General features: G+C 36.8%; 1 protein-coding gene across 1 annotated transcript in view; it reads left to right on the plus strand.

The window, feature by feature from the left end:
* The window catches only part of LOC107717803 (probable assembly chaperone of rpl4), an 86,856-nt gene that overhangs the window by 65,957 nt on the left and 4,311 nt on the right, over nucleotides 1-16,588 (plus strand). Inside the window, exons 8-9 of the mRNA XM_016524672.1 lie at nucleotides 2,813-2,866; nucleotides 5,817-5,930. Coding sequence (XP_016380158.1) covers nucleotides 2,813-2,866; nucleotides 5,817-5,930 — 168 coding nt within the window. The remainder of the gene's footprint in view (nucleotides 1-2,812; nucleotides 2,867-5,816; nucleotides 5,931-16,588) is intronic.

The following is a 16,588-nucleotide window of genomic DNA, read 5'->3' on the forward strand; positions in this document are numbered from 1 at the left end:
CGGGCAGCCATGTTGCCGCTGAAGCCGGTTTACAGTGAGATAATTCATACCCCTTCGTTTGAAGTGTGGTCCCGAAAAATCTTCGTTTGAAGGGCTATCTGGCCCTTCCCCTTACCCCTACCCCTCCGACCAAAAGAGAATCGAGACACCCCTACCCCTTCACGTGAATGCGCGAAACGGAGGGGTAGGGGAAAGGGGAAGGTCTAAGGGGTAGAATTGGGATTGGGCCTTAGTCTGATTTATAAAGTACTCTTTTGAACTCGTCTTTTAAGTTGATCCAAACAAAACAAAATCAGAAGTTACCATATGAATTAGTATGATAAATCTGTAAATGAATCTCTTAAAGTGCTTTCTGAATCACCATTAAGTTATCATTACTTCCAGTAGTCTATAATATGTTACAGAATAGGAACTGGATAACTTGCATATAGCGAAATGAAATGGAATCAGATCGGAATCGTGTCAAATCAGGAAATCCATAACCAGTCCTAAACACAAAATGATCATATGGCTTCAGAAGATTTGGAATATATCTCAAGAGTCATATGAACCACTTTTATGGTCCTTGTTGCCACTTTTAAAGCTTGACGATATTTAGTCTCCATTCACTTTGACTGTATGCAAACAAAACTCATTCTTTGAGTCCCTTTAAAGCTTTGCACATTATGTAGATGAAATCAAAAGGTATTACTTTTCCACAGTTTCTTCAGACGTTTATTTTCTTTTAAACCTCTCTTGAGCCTCTTCATCAGATAGACTGCGTTAACGTAGACACTGCCAGGGGCTGTACACCTCCACAGGGGCTCAGGCATGTTACCAACTCCTGGTCCGCCAGCTGCTGTCAGACATCCGTAATCGTATATATGTATCTAAGAAACGTTCAAGCAGATTTATGCATTCAATTTGAACAACTTAAATGGAGAATCCCACATAGCCCACAGCAGTTTTCCTCTGGGCCGAGCATTTGACTTTTATCTGTTGCTGAGAGCTTCGAGTCAGCATCAGGGAGTGATATGCAGCTAAGGAGCGAGAGTGAACACGAGCATCAATCCCTAAAGTAATTATCTCAGCTCCTCCTCATTCCAAAAGGCTAAATATAAGAGAAGATTTTAGCTCCCAGTGGCAGCCATGTTGCCTTTGATAAACGGTGCAACTATAAAATTCGGGTGCGAAAGCGAGTATGTGTGTTTTAGAGTATTCTGCATTCACACAGCCTGGCTAGGAGTATAAATTCTCCTGCGCGCAGTCTGTCTTTCTGCCATGCACAGTCTCTTGCACGCACACACAAAAGCAGATACAGATAGGCGGGCGATTCTGGTTGTGCTAGATTGGAATTGTCAGAGGTGTCACATTAAATGTGCTATTATTAAGTCCAGGCTGAATTTTATGGCCTTGCAGGATCGTAAATTGGTCGACCAGTCCCTTAAATTACGTATCCATCGAGCGATGTGCTCTATCCGTCCTCACTATTCTCCTGCTTTACTTTCTCTTTCTGGCTTTCTCTCTCTTTCTCCCCCTCCCTTTCAGCGTGTACATATACGAGAGCTTGATCTTGAATCTGTGGCCCTGGTTGAAATGGATGGCGTGAGTGTGACAGGATGAGAAGAGAGCGGGATGCTGAGAGTGGCTGACATCGGAGTTCACAGAGGCTTTAGGGGTCACTGTGGCCCTTGGCCAAAGCCGTGACCCTCCTGAGGGAATAACAAGAGAGCCTGTCTCAGTATATCGATCAGGAGAAACTTACAAGGAGCTTTTAGTGCGTTTTAAAAGTTGGGGAGTCTAAAAATCACACTCTGTAGCAGATCTGAACATTTCTGAACTGTTTAAATGTTTTTTGTGGAGAAAAAAAATCTGCTTTTGCTATTGTGAATAAGAAAGTCAATGTACAATACAGAATTAAGTGTTGGCTTGGGTGACATTGTACGGACACGATTCATAAGCGCTGTACAGTTGTTTGCAGCTCTCATCTGTATTTGATTCTTTGAAGCTCAAGGACTTTGAAATGAAGTGTCTTTATGGCCAATATTTCACTTCAGCTGACCTTGTCTATCAACTCTTGATCTGATGTATTGATGACGCTTAATTAAAACACACTCTGGGTGAATGGGTTCAGCTGATAGGCAGAGGCGGACAGCAGATAGATCAATAACACAGATCAGGGAAATGAAGATCTCAGGCTCTCAAAGGAGAGATAAAGATGGTGTTTAACAGATTAACATAAGAACTGAGGTGATAAAGCAGTAAAAAAATCATTAAATTATAAGCACTTTTCTCTCTCGTGAGAGCCAGCTAGCAGAGCGCAGTCAACACTTAATTAAAGTTCGGGAAAAAGACTGCTGCTGACCATAAGCCAAACATAAACCGACTTTACTGATCCAGTACTACACTAGACTACGATTCAGATTATTGGTAAATCTCAGAAAACGTACTGAGATTGACCCCAAAATAATTGCTTTTTTTTAAATTAAACCTATTTTAGGACCATTAACATTTTTTGCACCGTGACACACAATTCTCATTTCCATAATGCAAAAAAGATATATTTATTTAAATTTCAATTTAAAGGCTGTATAAGAAATGCCACCATTACATATAATTTATGCTAGTTTAATGAAAATCACCATTAAAAATAATAGGAAATGCTAGATGCATGCAAAGTGATGTGCTTAATGACATCTATATAATGTCACAATGTAATTTCTTTTAATGCAAGTCAAATGTCTCTTAACTTTTGAGAAGTTGTGGAATTATTAGGAATTGAAAAAGTTGCATGCCACATTTCAGTGCATGAAGAGCTGTTTTCTTTTTCCAGATGGCCACAGAGGTGTTGGAGGATCTTCTGGAGGAGGATGACGAGGTTGTGGAGGTTTGTGTTTAGTTTATTATATTTTTTAAATGGTAGAAGTGCTGTTACTCATTTCACAAGTTAGCCAGTTATAAAACAAATTGGATTAATCTAAATAAGTCATGCCAGACTAAGATGACAGAATGTTAAAAAATAAAATAAATGACTTGCTTTTAACATTTAAGGTGTTTGTTTCCTGTTGTTGTGGTTGTGTATTATCAGGCCCATCCTACCAGCTCCACCTGGTAGGATGTTTGACACCAGCATTTGATGCATTGCTCACTGACAACTGGATTAATAATATATGGCATTGTATCCTGCTGAAACAGTAGTCCTTTTGTGTGAAAGTGCTGTGGTCTTCACTTTACATGATTAGCTATGGAAATTCCGATCACAATGCTAGGGTGGCTGAAAATGAGGTACTTAGACTTTGTACTTTGATGGACCAGCATGCACACACATATTTCATCTTTTTTTCCACGCCCTAATGCCACGTAAATTATGGTTTGCTTTGGTGCCCCACAATACATTAAAAAGCATTATTAAACTAGAAGGCATACTGATCTTTTCTTCAGACTTGATTAAAAATAATTTATACACTACAAACAACATCCGGAGTTGATACATAATTAATGAGCTAAACTGAAGCCATTACATTATTAAACAAATGAATATGAAACGTAGGGCTTTGAGAGATTTTATTTTTTAGAACTTTTATCACCAGTCCTGCTGGATGCTTTGATATGTCGGAATCGGAACTGGACAATGAAATTCCTTTGATTCCCATCCCTAGTCTATGCTCTGATGAGTCCAGTCCCACACACACACTCTATCTCTTTCTCTCTAATAGATATCTGACAGATTGAGAGCGCTTACAGAGTGTTCTGAACATTCGGCTCAGGAGAGTCAGAGAGTGTGAAACAAAGAGACAGAGAGAGTGGGAGTGAGAGATGTTTGAACTCTGTGGTGTGTTATTGAGACATCAGAGGAGGATATAGAGTGTAACAGTAGGTGATAAAGTGAAGAGCACTTCAACACAGCACAATAAAAACATGCGCACACAACCCATCCCCACAGCCCATTTGCATCTGACTTCCCCTTATTCATTATTCTCATTTTTCTGGGTTCAAACAAAGCTGCCCGATTGTTTGTTTCTCCCTCTCTGTTTGCCGCAAAATAAGGTTATTTTAATCCTGCCTGAAATCAAATATTTATAGCGCTGACAGAGTGCACAGGAAGTGCTTTAGTGTTTGTTTTGTTAATTACAAGTGTCTGACTGACTGTCTCTCATGTACCCTGCTCTTTATGTATGTACTGTAGGCAAGAGTGGGGTAAACTGTGCCAGATTTTACATAATTTATCCTATAGGCCAGTATTCCCAAACCCTCTTCCTGGAGTAACTCCAACTCTGCAATTTGGAACCAATGGGGAATATGGGACTGATTTACATTGGAAAAAAAGTATATATATATATACAGTGGGTACGGAAAGTATTCAGACCCCCTTAAATTTTTCACTCTTTGTTATATTGCAGCCATTTGCTAAAATCATTTAAGTTAATTTTTTTTCCTCATTAATGTACACACAGCACCCCATATTGACAGAAAAACACAGAATTGTTGACATCTTTGCAGATTTATTAAAAAAGAAAAACTGAAAAATGCTCAGTATTTAGTAGAAGCACCCATTTGATCTAATACAGCCATGAGTCTTTGGGAAAGATGCAACAAGTTTTTCACACATGGATTTGGGGATCCTCTGCCATTCCTCCTTGCAGATCCTCTCCAGTTCTGTCAGGTTGGACGGTAAACGTTGGTGGACAGCCATTTTTAGGTCTCTCCAGAGATGCTCAATTGGGTTTAAGTCAGGGCTCTGGCTGGGCCATTCAAGAACAGTCACAGAGTTGTTGAGAAGCCACTCCTTCGTTATTTTAGCTGTGTGCTTAGGGTCATTGTCTTGTTGGAAGGTAAACCTTAGTTCCAGTCTGAGGTCCTGAGCACTCTGGAGAAGGTTTTCGTCCAGGATATCCCTGTACTTGGCCACATTCATCTTTCCCTCGATCGCAACCAGTCGTCCTGTCCCTGCAGCTGAAAAACACCCCCACAGCATGATGCTGCCACCACCATGCTTCACTGTTGGGACTGTATTGGACAGGTGCCTGGTTTTCTCCACACATACCACTTAGAATTAAGGCCAAAAAGTTCTATCTTGGTCTCATCAGACCAGAGAATCTTATTTCTCACCATCTTGGAGTCCTTCAGGTGTTTTTTTAGCAAACTCCATGCGGGCTTTCATGTGTCTTGAACTGAGGAGAGGCTTCCGTCGGGCCACTCTGCCATAAAGCCCCGACTGGTGGAGGGCTGCAGTGATGGTTGACTTTCTACAACTTTCTCCCATCTCCCGACTGCATCTCTGGAGCTCAGCCACAGTGATCTTTGGGTTCTTCTTTACCTCTCTGCTGCAATATAACAAAGAGTGAAAACTTTAAGGGGGTCTGAATACTTTCCGTACCCACTGTATATATATGTGTGTGTGTGTGTGTGTGTGTGTGTGTGTAATTAACATACTAATGTACAATTCCAATCTAAAGTCTGTTTGTTGCACATTATTCACATTTTAATAAACCAGTCAGGAAAAGGTTGTAATAATCAGAAAATTTGTATATAGTGCAAAAATAGTCAACATTTTGTAATAGTATTACCTGCATTTGAAAGCAAAGCTTTAATTTTAGTTAAACAACAGACACAGCTTACCCCAAAAAAATTTGGTTTTATAAAACAAAAAAAAATATTATTATAAATTGTCAATAATTATTAGCAATTTTTTTAGCCAGATAATCAACATTTTTATACAATGTTTAAACCTATAAATACAATATATATATATAAAACAATCTTTTTTATATTATATATCTATTTTTTATTTTATATATTCATTTATGTATATGTATTTTATTCTCTTTCTGTTTCAGGTCTGGTATCTGTTGGGATGGCTGTTTTATTTGCAGCTGGACAAACAAGACTTGACAAGCAACGGTGTGAACTTCAGAAAATCAGCTTGGACGTACCTTAGCAAGGCCAAAAAGGTACAGCTCACACACATACATACACACTGTTCTTTTGGAAATGATGAGGCCATCTGATTTCATCTTGGCGTAGTTTTCATTCTCCCCCACATACAGTGCACACACACACACACACACACACACACATTTTCTACCTGGCTGATTTCTCTACTCCTCCCTTGGTCCCTTCTCATTTTTTCCATCTGTCATGGCTCTCTTAGCGTGCCGTCAGCTCTTTTTCTACTGTGAAATTTCTCAAACTCTGCTGGTGTCTGAGTGCTATAGAAATGGAAAATGAAAGCCAAAGTTTGAAAGAAAACGAGAGCGGGAATAGCTTGCAGGGTGAGGTATGACAATATAGCTCTTTTTTTTTTTACCAACCCCTGTCCTTTTCTCTTCCTCCTCCCCATTTCCATCTCTTCCTCAGGCTTTTCGCTGTTTCTGGACTTTGGTTCTCTCTGAAGAAATCTTTGGTCACTGCATGTATTCTCTTTTGTTCCTCTTTCATCGGTTTTCTGTTTCTACGTCTCTCTTGTTCTCTGATGGATCTGTTGTCATCCGTCTTTCTTTACCTCTGCTTCACCTTGCAGTCTCTCATTTTCTTGTTATTGCAGAATGCACTACTGATGGGTAGTTATGGCCAGCCAATAGGAAAGCAGGAGAAATATATCTCAGTACTCTTATTGATCCTAGTGGCTTTTCAAGGTCTCAAACATGTAAACCTTCATATTAAACAGCTAGACGAGACGTAATACAAACTCAACACCCAACACTTCAAGTAAAAACCTTCATGTAAAGTCTGGGTTTTAACCTCATTAATAAAGTAAAAGTTATGGGATATACAAATGGATAAAGAAACATGACAAAAAAAATACCCAATGGGTAAAATATAATTGAATTGTAATAATTTCATATATTTTATTTTATATATATTTTTGTATTATTTTGCTCCTTTATAAATGTATAAACTCATTTATTGTGTTACTTTAATAATATATTACATTTGTTTATGTATTTCTGTTTAATTCTTGCACTTATTTCTGAATTTATTTGTGATAATGAGAGGGCATGGTCTTCCATGGCATGGTCTTTAATACAGTGGGTTTGATGATTTTTTTTAAAAATAAAATGTAGGTTGGGCTTATGTTTTAATCAAAATTTGGAAGTAAAAATATAATTATACAATTAATTATGAACCTATGCTCTTTTATTTCAGAGTCATTTAAGAGTATCTCTCCATCTGCATAATCTAGAAAGACTTCACAAGGTCTTTGGAGTTTGTCTACTGTTTAAATCTGTGAAGAAGAATCTCTGTTTGTGCTGCTTTATACATTTTTTAAAAGGAAATTTGAGAGTAAAAATGAGCTCATGAGCACAAAATATGTAAACAAGACCTGAAAGTCACGCTCTTGGCTTTGATTTAGACTTGTGAATATTTAATTACTTTCGCTAACGTCTCAATTATTCATCTGCTCTTTAATCAGTGCCCCATATTGGGCAAGCTTTTGTTAGCCGTGTCATTAATATGGCCATAATAAAGCAAACAGTAATTATTTATTAATTAGCCTTTTAGAAGGTCATCTCTCTGCACTGTGAGATATACTGCCAGTTATGAATGAGTTGCTAGTATATTGCTTAGTTTTAAAAGTGATAAACTTTCAACTTTTAGTAATAGAATCGTCTAAACTGTTATTAAATCTGGTGATCATGTACATTTTTGACCTTTGAGAAGAGAATATTTCAATAGCATCATAAAGAGCCTTATTTTCTGCACCATTTCTCTAAATGGTAAAAAATTGGTGGTAATTGAAAATTTGCTGAAAATGTACTCACCCTCAGGCCATCCAAGATGTAGATGAGCTTGTTTCTTCATCAGAAACAAAGTTGGAGAAATGTAGCATTCCATCACTTGCTCACCAGTGGATCTTCTGCAGAAAATGAGTGCCGTCAGAATGATGTAATGCTATATTTCTCCAAATCTGTTCCAGAGAAGAAACAAACTCGAGAGTTGGAGAAATGTAGCATTCCATCACTTGCTCACCAGTGGATCTTCTGCAGAAAATGAGTGCCGTCAGAATGATGTAATGCTATATTTCTCCAAATCTGTTCCAAAGAAGAAACAAACTCATCTACTTCTTGGATGGCCTGAGGGTGAGTAAATTTTCATTTTTGAGTGAACTATTCCTTTAAACCTATAAAACAGAAATGTATTTCCATTTTCTGTAGGAAAAAAAAAAGATATTTTGAACAGTGGATCTGGGTTTATTGTTCCATACAGTCGGCGTGAAGAATCCAATGTTGATTTGAACACTAACTTAAATTGAATGGACAAAAGTGAAACATCTTCTGTGTTTTATAGATGAAAGTCAAAAGAACAAAAAATTTGCTTTAATACATGCATACGTACATAAATATTCCTTATATCTAAAATGGGGACTTATTTTGAAATATATAATAATTACATTGTTAGCTGTTGCCCAACTGCTGTTGATTGCAACTCCAAAAAGTATTTCCATATATTTTTGAGTCTTCAGTTTCATGCCTCTGCTTTAGTGAGCATTAGCAAGTTGTTGTGAAATTGATGGCTCCTGAGCTAATCTCTTGATTACAACCTCGATTTTTCTCCTGAATCGATTGATTTCCCCTGCTCCTCTGACTTAATTAGCTTGTGGCTACTCTGCCTGCTGCAGATTTGTTTTCTGTGTCTGTGCTCATATTGCCTTTTTCTACCTTCATCCCATCTTTCTCTTGTGTCCTTACTCTCCGCTTGTTCCTCCGTCTCACTCTATGACTTCAGGTAGAGTTCAGATTCCACTTTAGCCGCTATTCACCATTGATTTTCTGCCTTCTGCTCAATGTCCAGTTCTTTACACGTTTATCCCTCAATATACCCACCTCTCCTCCCCCTCCATACCTCACTACCTCTCTTTTCTCGTTCTTTCACTCGTGCCATTCCTCATTACCTGTCTTTACTCCCTCTATTCCTTGCTAACTCTCTTTTCTTCTTCTTTTGCTCAGTACTTTTTTGTGTGTGGTCCTGTTTATACTTACACTTATCTGTCTTGCTGTTTCGATCACAAGTGGTCAGCCGAGATTTATTGCTGCTTATTCCTGGTGTTAAAGGATTAGTTCACCCAAAATCGAAATTGTATCCCCCTTTTGTTGTTCCAGGCCTTCATGATTTTTTCTCTGTCCATGGAACACAGAACATTTTAAATAATATCTTGCTCACTCTTTTCAATGCAAATACAATGAATGAGTCTTTCAAGCTTTAAAAAGTATGTGAAAGAACCATAAAGGGATCAGTAATGTGGTCTATGTAATTCATGGTCCATATTCTAAGTCCTGATAGCTTTTTGTGTGGAACAGACCAAAATGTATTAGATATTTTTCAATTTTTCAGATGATGTCAGTGTGGAAGTTGTAGCTCGGGATTAAGATCAGTTCAGTTCATTAACAAATCATTTTGATTTTGGGAATTCATTGAAATAATCTGACTCAAGAATTTTGCTTTTTGAAAAAAGGAAAGTCATATACTGGTAGGTTGGGAAAGACATGAGCTGAGCAAACAATTACTGAATCCTGATCAAAGAATCCTGAAAAAAAAAAACAAATATCACAGTTTCCACCAAAATATTAAGCAGCACATCAGTTTTCAACATTGATAATAAGAGGAATTGTTTCTTGAGCACCAAATCAGCATATTAAAATGATTTCTGAAGGATCATGTGACACTGAAGACTGGAGTAATGATGCTAAAAAATAAAGCTTTGCCATAACAGGAATAAAATACATTTTAAAATATATTAAAATAGAAAACAGTAGAAAACATCAACATATTAAGTTGCATTTATATTTCACAATCTTACTTTTTATGGTATTTTTCACTAAATAAAAAGCTGAGCCCAAACTTCCAAATGGTAGTGTGTACTGTATATTAGTTTGTTTGCTTTACATTAGCAGTTACGGATGCATTTTTGGCATTTCCAAGTAGTTTTGTGATCAAATCACTTGCAGTGTATTTTAATGAGTTGGCCTGTTTTTCTTCCTCAGTTTTTTTTTTTTATTCCTATCATATTTCATGTCACTATCTCTTATTTCTTTCCATCAGCTCATTCTTCTTCTCTTCATCCCTCAGTACGTCTCTTTTTATTCTTCATTACCTCCGTCCCTTGTCCTGTATTGATCTGGACCGTATTGATTGAGCTTTGAGTGCATGACCACATTTTCAGCCATTAAGACTCAAAACACTTTTGCATCTCTTCCAGGAAATGTTATATTCACTCAGATACACTGGAAGAAAACAGCTTTAAACATAATTGATTTAACTGGAATGTGAAAAGAGCGTGAAGACTCACTCTTACGCACATTAACAAACAAATTGTTCAACTGTTTATATTAGTTCCTCAAGGTCACACAAGGTTTGTCACTGTGTGTGTAAGTAAATGTGCTTTTCATGTGTTTTGCTAGGGGTGATTTTAAAAGCTGCCAAGTTAAGTTACAGACAGAGCAATGAGACCCTCAAAACGGATCATTTTGCCATTTTGCACCCATGGCTGCGTGAGACGCTTTACTAACGCTGCAGGAACACTGTGACACACAAGATCTATATTGCCACACAGAACAAAAGCTGATGAAATGCCTTCCGAATTTTTCTTTCCTCAATTTCCCCTTGAGGATCGATAAAGTGTGACTGTCTATTCACGAAGCAAGAGGCTGGAGCATATATGCATCATAACATAAACATGATAAATCATTATATGTTGGATTATTAAATGTAGCCTTGCCTGGTGTTTATATGCAGATTTTGTCTGAGATTTTATAGTTTTATGTGTATTTGTATGTATTTCCCACACATGTATTTTTCTCAACCCTATGCTTTGAGTGCAGTAGATTTGAACACATCTGAACCCATAGCTGTCTTTCACACACACACACACACACACACACACACACACACACACACACACACACACCCAAGAGCATGGGTTCGATTCCCAGGGAATCCATAATCTGATAATGTGTATACAATGTAAGTCAAATTGGATAAAAGCATCAGCCAAATACATAATTGTGAATGTAAATTAATATAATATTGTGAATAAAAGTGGCCACACACACACCCCCCAGAGCAATAGAGAGCAGGCAATGTGTTTTCATGTGTTAGCTTAAAGCCAGCTATTAGGTGCTCTCTCATTGTTTATGGGTTTTACAATGCAGGGGTCAAATGTCAGGATAAAAATATTCTGGTAAGTGCCATGTTTAGTGCCCCTCTCTGTTTTTAACAGGCAGCATTGTGGTGTAACATAGAGGGCAAAATCTCAGGACAAATAATCTGATATTTGTGACTTGAAGACATTTATTTTCAATAGAGATTTGACTATATAAAAATATGAACTTTACTGATGAGCCCATAATTAACTGATAACTGCTGATATTTAGTCATATTTCTGTTTTTAAAAAATTCTAAAAAAAAAAAAACCCCAACTAAAATTAAAAACTGAAATCAGTAGTTTTAAATGCTACAAGTGAATTTAACTTTATAATGTACGGTATGAAAAATGGGTATTCTTTTTAGAATTGATGGTATTAAATCATTAGGGCTTTTAAAGATTAACTATAAATGAGTATTAGATAATGGCAATGATCATCTAAACGTATTACAATTCAATATTGACCAATATATCTTATTGGCCAATACCTATAATTACAAAAATCTCTGATATTGACTGATATGGTGTGTATATAATAACTTTAGCAGTAGAAGAACTTAGAACTAAGAAGAATATCAATAACCTCCCTCAATCTAGTCACTGTCAGTGTGAATGTAACTGAGTGTGTGTAATGTACCATTGTCACTGTGTTTTTCTCCAACAGTCTGGACCTCTTCCATTCACTAGGTTCAAGATCATTTTCAAAAACTCTCCAGTCCAATTTGGTCTTTTATCTGTCAAGGTTTAGAAAGCAGGTGGAATTTTAAACCACCAGCAAAAAAAAGGGATGGCAAACAACAACTGTGAAAAGATGTGCAAATATTATTTATTTATATCCTGTATTGATTGCTCTGTCTGTGGCATAGCGATTGTAGAGGTTTGTTGTTACTAGTTTTCTTTTCCTCAGGTTTAAGCATTGTATAATCATCAAAGCCAGTGTGCTCAGACATATTGAGCTGTATTGATCATGTGGGGTATTCAAGTTCGAATCCGGCCAGCAACATTTCCAAATCCCATTCTCTCTCTTATCGCTTCCTGTTTTAAGTGTAATTATAAATGAAAAAAGTGCACAAAAATAATAAAAATCTCTCTAGTATGTTGCACTGCATTATGGTTTTAACTTTAATTTCTCATGTCATTTCTGAAAAAAAAAAATCTTATAAACTTTTCTTATAGGGTGTGCGATATTTGAATTCACAGTGACTTTTAGAGTAGACTGATGTTTTATAAATGTATTCTAGTCTAGAGAATCATTCCGGTCTGTTTGCTTGTATCTGCGCTCCCAGGTGAGTGAGAGCTGCAGAGCATCTTTCGATCAGTGCATTATTTTTGTTTGTTCTTTTAGCTCAGGTCTGTAGTTCGATGTAGAGCCATTCTCATCTCTTGAGATATAGGAAGGTGTTATTACTGTGCTCTTAGAGAAATCACTTCTGGTAGACACGAGCACACAAAGGATTGGAGTCACTTATTCGTCTATAGATTCACACTGAAACTATCCTTCCTTTTGTTATCACTCTGTACTGATTCCTTTTTTGCCGCTCATATTTTCCTGCTTTGATGCACAGAAGTGTTTGAAAGCTGACCTTTTTTCTTTGAAGTGTGGTGTGTATGAGTGATTTAGAAAGTGAAGAATCAGGGCACTGAAAGTTATGGATATGCTAGTCGTATATTATTTACTGAAATCTGTTTTTTTTCTCTCAAGTCCAATGGAATTACATATTAAACAAAATAATAATATTTTTGTAAACGTGTCTTTATTTTATCTTTAAATACACTTGAGTATTCAGTCAGTAAGATTAGAATTTTTTAGTAACTGCTCTGATGGATCCCATGTGTCTGTTCACTAAAACCAATTTCATTCAGTGACTCTTTTTGCAAGTTACATTTGTGTTTAAGGGATGAATCACTGAATCATTTACTCATGACTCAGTTCATTGTTCATTCATCAAGAAGATGTCTTGTTAGAGGTAGAACCAATAAATGAAATAGTCCTTCACAGCCCATACTCGAATGCTGTTTGAAATATCGGACTTATTCTAGTGAATTGGTTTGTTCAGATGATTCATGTAAATAAACAGTAAAAAAAATCAAATCCCTGTGCAGATGTATATGTGCTGCAGTTAGGTCTTTCATTCTTAAATTCAGACTGCAAAGTCACAACTATCTTTTGCCATCACGCTGTAGTTTAGCAGTGCAGGAAACACTGGTGTCTGCCTCCAAGGGAAGGAAAGAATGTGCACGGGTGGGTAGGTGTGTGTGTAAACTGTGCAGATATAAATGACTATCTGTCAGCTGGACAGTAAGGTCAGTTGTGGATCAGAAGTCGGTCCAGCCCAGCAGTTCATCAGAGGAAAGAGGTACAGAACAAGAATGAGAGATACGGCCTGAAGAGAGTGATTTAAGGACAGTGGGAGGAGTCCTTGATGGTAATCTGAATGATGAAAAAGGCAGAGAAAGAGGCAAGGACAGTCACAGGCACAAACACAATCACATTCATTGCTTTCAACAGACAAACGCACACTATGCCTGGCACACACATTCTGGGACCAGGGAACTTCTGCAATGTATTTGGAAGTACAGAAGTAATACTCAGATACTTAAGTCTGATTGTAGGCTTTCGAGATATCCTGGGATTATTTATTATCTAAATAAAGCCTAAATATAAATTTAAATATTATAAAAAATATCTCTGCAGTTTTGCCTACATTTAAAAATGGATGGATATGTACAAAAAAGTTACAGTATGTGTCTGTGTTTGTGTAATTTATTATTACAAATAATAATAATAATATATGTCCTTATTTAGAAGTAAACATACATGTTGTCAGGTTATATATATATATATTCGTATGCACAGTGGGTATAGAAAATAATCACCCCCCTTTATTGTTTTATCCAGCTGTATTTACTCAGTGCAACTTATAATATCCAAGTGAAAGAAATAACACCAACATGTCAGAAAAAAACACAAAAAACAATCACTGAGTTGGAAAAGGATCACCCCCCTCCTAAAAATGACTTGTAAACTCAATCAGCTGCACCTAATCACCTTCTCAATGGCACACAAAGCCATTTGACTTTCAACTGTGATCAGCTGTGGTCATTTTGATTAGTTCAGCATGAAAAGAGCTTTCCTGGAGCATTTCAGTCCTTGGTAGGTAGTGCAATTGAAGCAAATGATCAACTATGGGTGGCAAGGCACTGTCAAAAGATCTGCGGGAGAAAGTTGTGGACAGGCACAAGTCAGGAGATGGATACAAAAAAAATTCAAAGGCTTTATCAATGCCTAGAAACACAGTGGAGTCTATTATTAAGAAGTGGAAGGTATTTGGTAGAACACAGGCACTGCCTGGATCAGGACCAAGAGTACAGCAACTCTGAAGCAGTTGCAGGAAATTATGACAAAGAGTGGCAGTTTTTCTGAAATGTTAGTGTGATATCGTTCACTTGGATATTATAAGCTGCACTGAGTAAATCCAGATGGATAAAACAAAAACTGTGTCCGTCTTCATTTCAGGCTGCAAAGCAACAAAATGTGATTATTTTAAAGGAGGGTGATTCTTTTCTATATCCACCGCATTTATTATTCGAAATAATTCATATAATCTAAAATACAATAAAATACTATCATTATATTATTATTTAAATATATTGTAGATATTGTTAACAATAACAATGCAATATTATTTTATTAATAATAAAATAATAATAATAATAATAATTATCTATGGTAACTAAATAAAGATAATAATAATAAACCTAATCTAGATAGCTATTTAAATGTGTGTGTATTAGTTTTTTTTTCTTTTCTTCTTTTTTTCTCTGAATTGTGAGAACCAGATAATGGCTAAGGAAAATAGCAACCTTAATAAAACGCACTAAACATCTAATTAAATGTAAAAATGTGTGTGTGAGGGTTTGGTTTAGTATAAGGGTCTAGAAAAATCATTCTCTCAGTTTAATATCCACACCATGGCAGAGAAACAGATGTGTTTGTATATGTGTATGTTGTTTGGCTTCAGTTGCACAAGTGAGTAAGATGGCCATTGCAGAAGATCGCAGACTCTTTTCTGCCCTTTTACACACACACACACACACACACACACACACCATCACCACCTCCAGCCAATTTTTTTTCAGCACAGATCTCCCCCAGACAGAGCTCCTCTGCAAAGCTGCCATTTCAGAACATAGAAATACATCAGTAGAGAAGGTAGAAGTCTTGGATAAAGGAGGGATTGCTTGCAAAAAGAGGAAGATACTGTTCAGCAGTAGCTTCCTCAAAGAGGAACATTTCCACTGTGTACATGTTTGAGAGCTTAGAGGATGTAAAGATGAGGAGATTGAGTGGGTGATGGGTGAACAGTGGGTTTGTGGAAGGTGTTTTTGACTGTGTGTGTGTGTGTGTCAGTGGATGATGGAGTGTAAGGGTGTATTCACACCAGGAAAGTCCGCTTGTTTACTTGCTTTGGTCCGGACCAAATACAATGTTGATTTTTTTGTTTGGTGCAGTTCGCTTTCACACTGCCCGTTTTTGCAAGTGATCCATAAATTGTAAACAAAACCACACGTGTGCTAAGGTCATTCATTCATTGGACAAAAATTCTCAAGCAGGGAAAACAGGAAGTGCAAAAACAGGCTAATCATGGAGATCTTTCGTGTGCAATTTTTATTTTTTAATGATTTGGTGTTATCAGATACTAACACAATATGAAGAAAATTATGAGCATCATATGAGACAATGCCATACGATGCTGTAATTACGACTTGCCGAAAATAAAATCTACATATATAAAATACTTAAAGCATATCACAATGTTAGTTTAAACATTTAACCTATATAAATGTGCGCTATTAGGTGCATATCCAATCGTTTGTGCAGAGAGTGGAAGCTGAAGCGCGCTTCAGGACATCAGTGGAAACAAATTAAATACGACGTCATTTTTGCTCATACAGGTAAGAATAATACATCGGAACTGTAAAGGGTCTATTTTTATTTGTGTGCACTCACAATATCAAGAAAACGTTGTGCTTTTGTAAAATAAAGGAAACAAATAGGATGCGCTTGCCGTCTCGGTCTTGAACAGGAGCGCTTCACAAAAATGCACCGAAATTTAGCGAATATTTTTCCTTACAGACATGATGAATATATCTATAGAAAGCTATAAATTACTACAAAACAAAATAATTCAAATCCAAAACAAAAACTCTTATTATTATGTAATTCAGATGCATTTCTTTCTAAAGGCACGTCCAATGATGAGATGGCGAGTCAGGATCATCAACTTCATAGCGACACTGACTCATAAAACACTAGTTTATTAATAAATAATTCAAATATCTCCTTACTATTTTCCCCTAACGTAGTCATGGTAATTTTTGCAGCAAGCTTTAGCCTATTTAGCGTGCTCACGTCACGTTGCTGTGCGCCATGGTCATGAAAATTCATCATTTGCATGTGTTTTT

This window comes from Sinocyclocheilus rhinocerous, unplaced genomic scaffold (assembly GCF_001515625.1).
Source record: "Sinocyclocheilus rhinocerous isolate Xijiao unplaced genomic scaffold, SAMN03320098_v1.1 scaffold1204, whole genome shotgun sequence".
NCBI lineage: Eukaryota > Metazoa > Chordata > Actinopteri > Cypriniformes > Cyprinidae > Sinocyclocheilus > Sinocyclocheilus rhinocerous.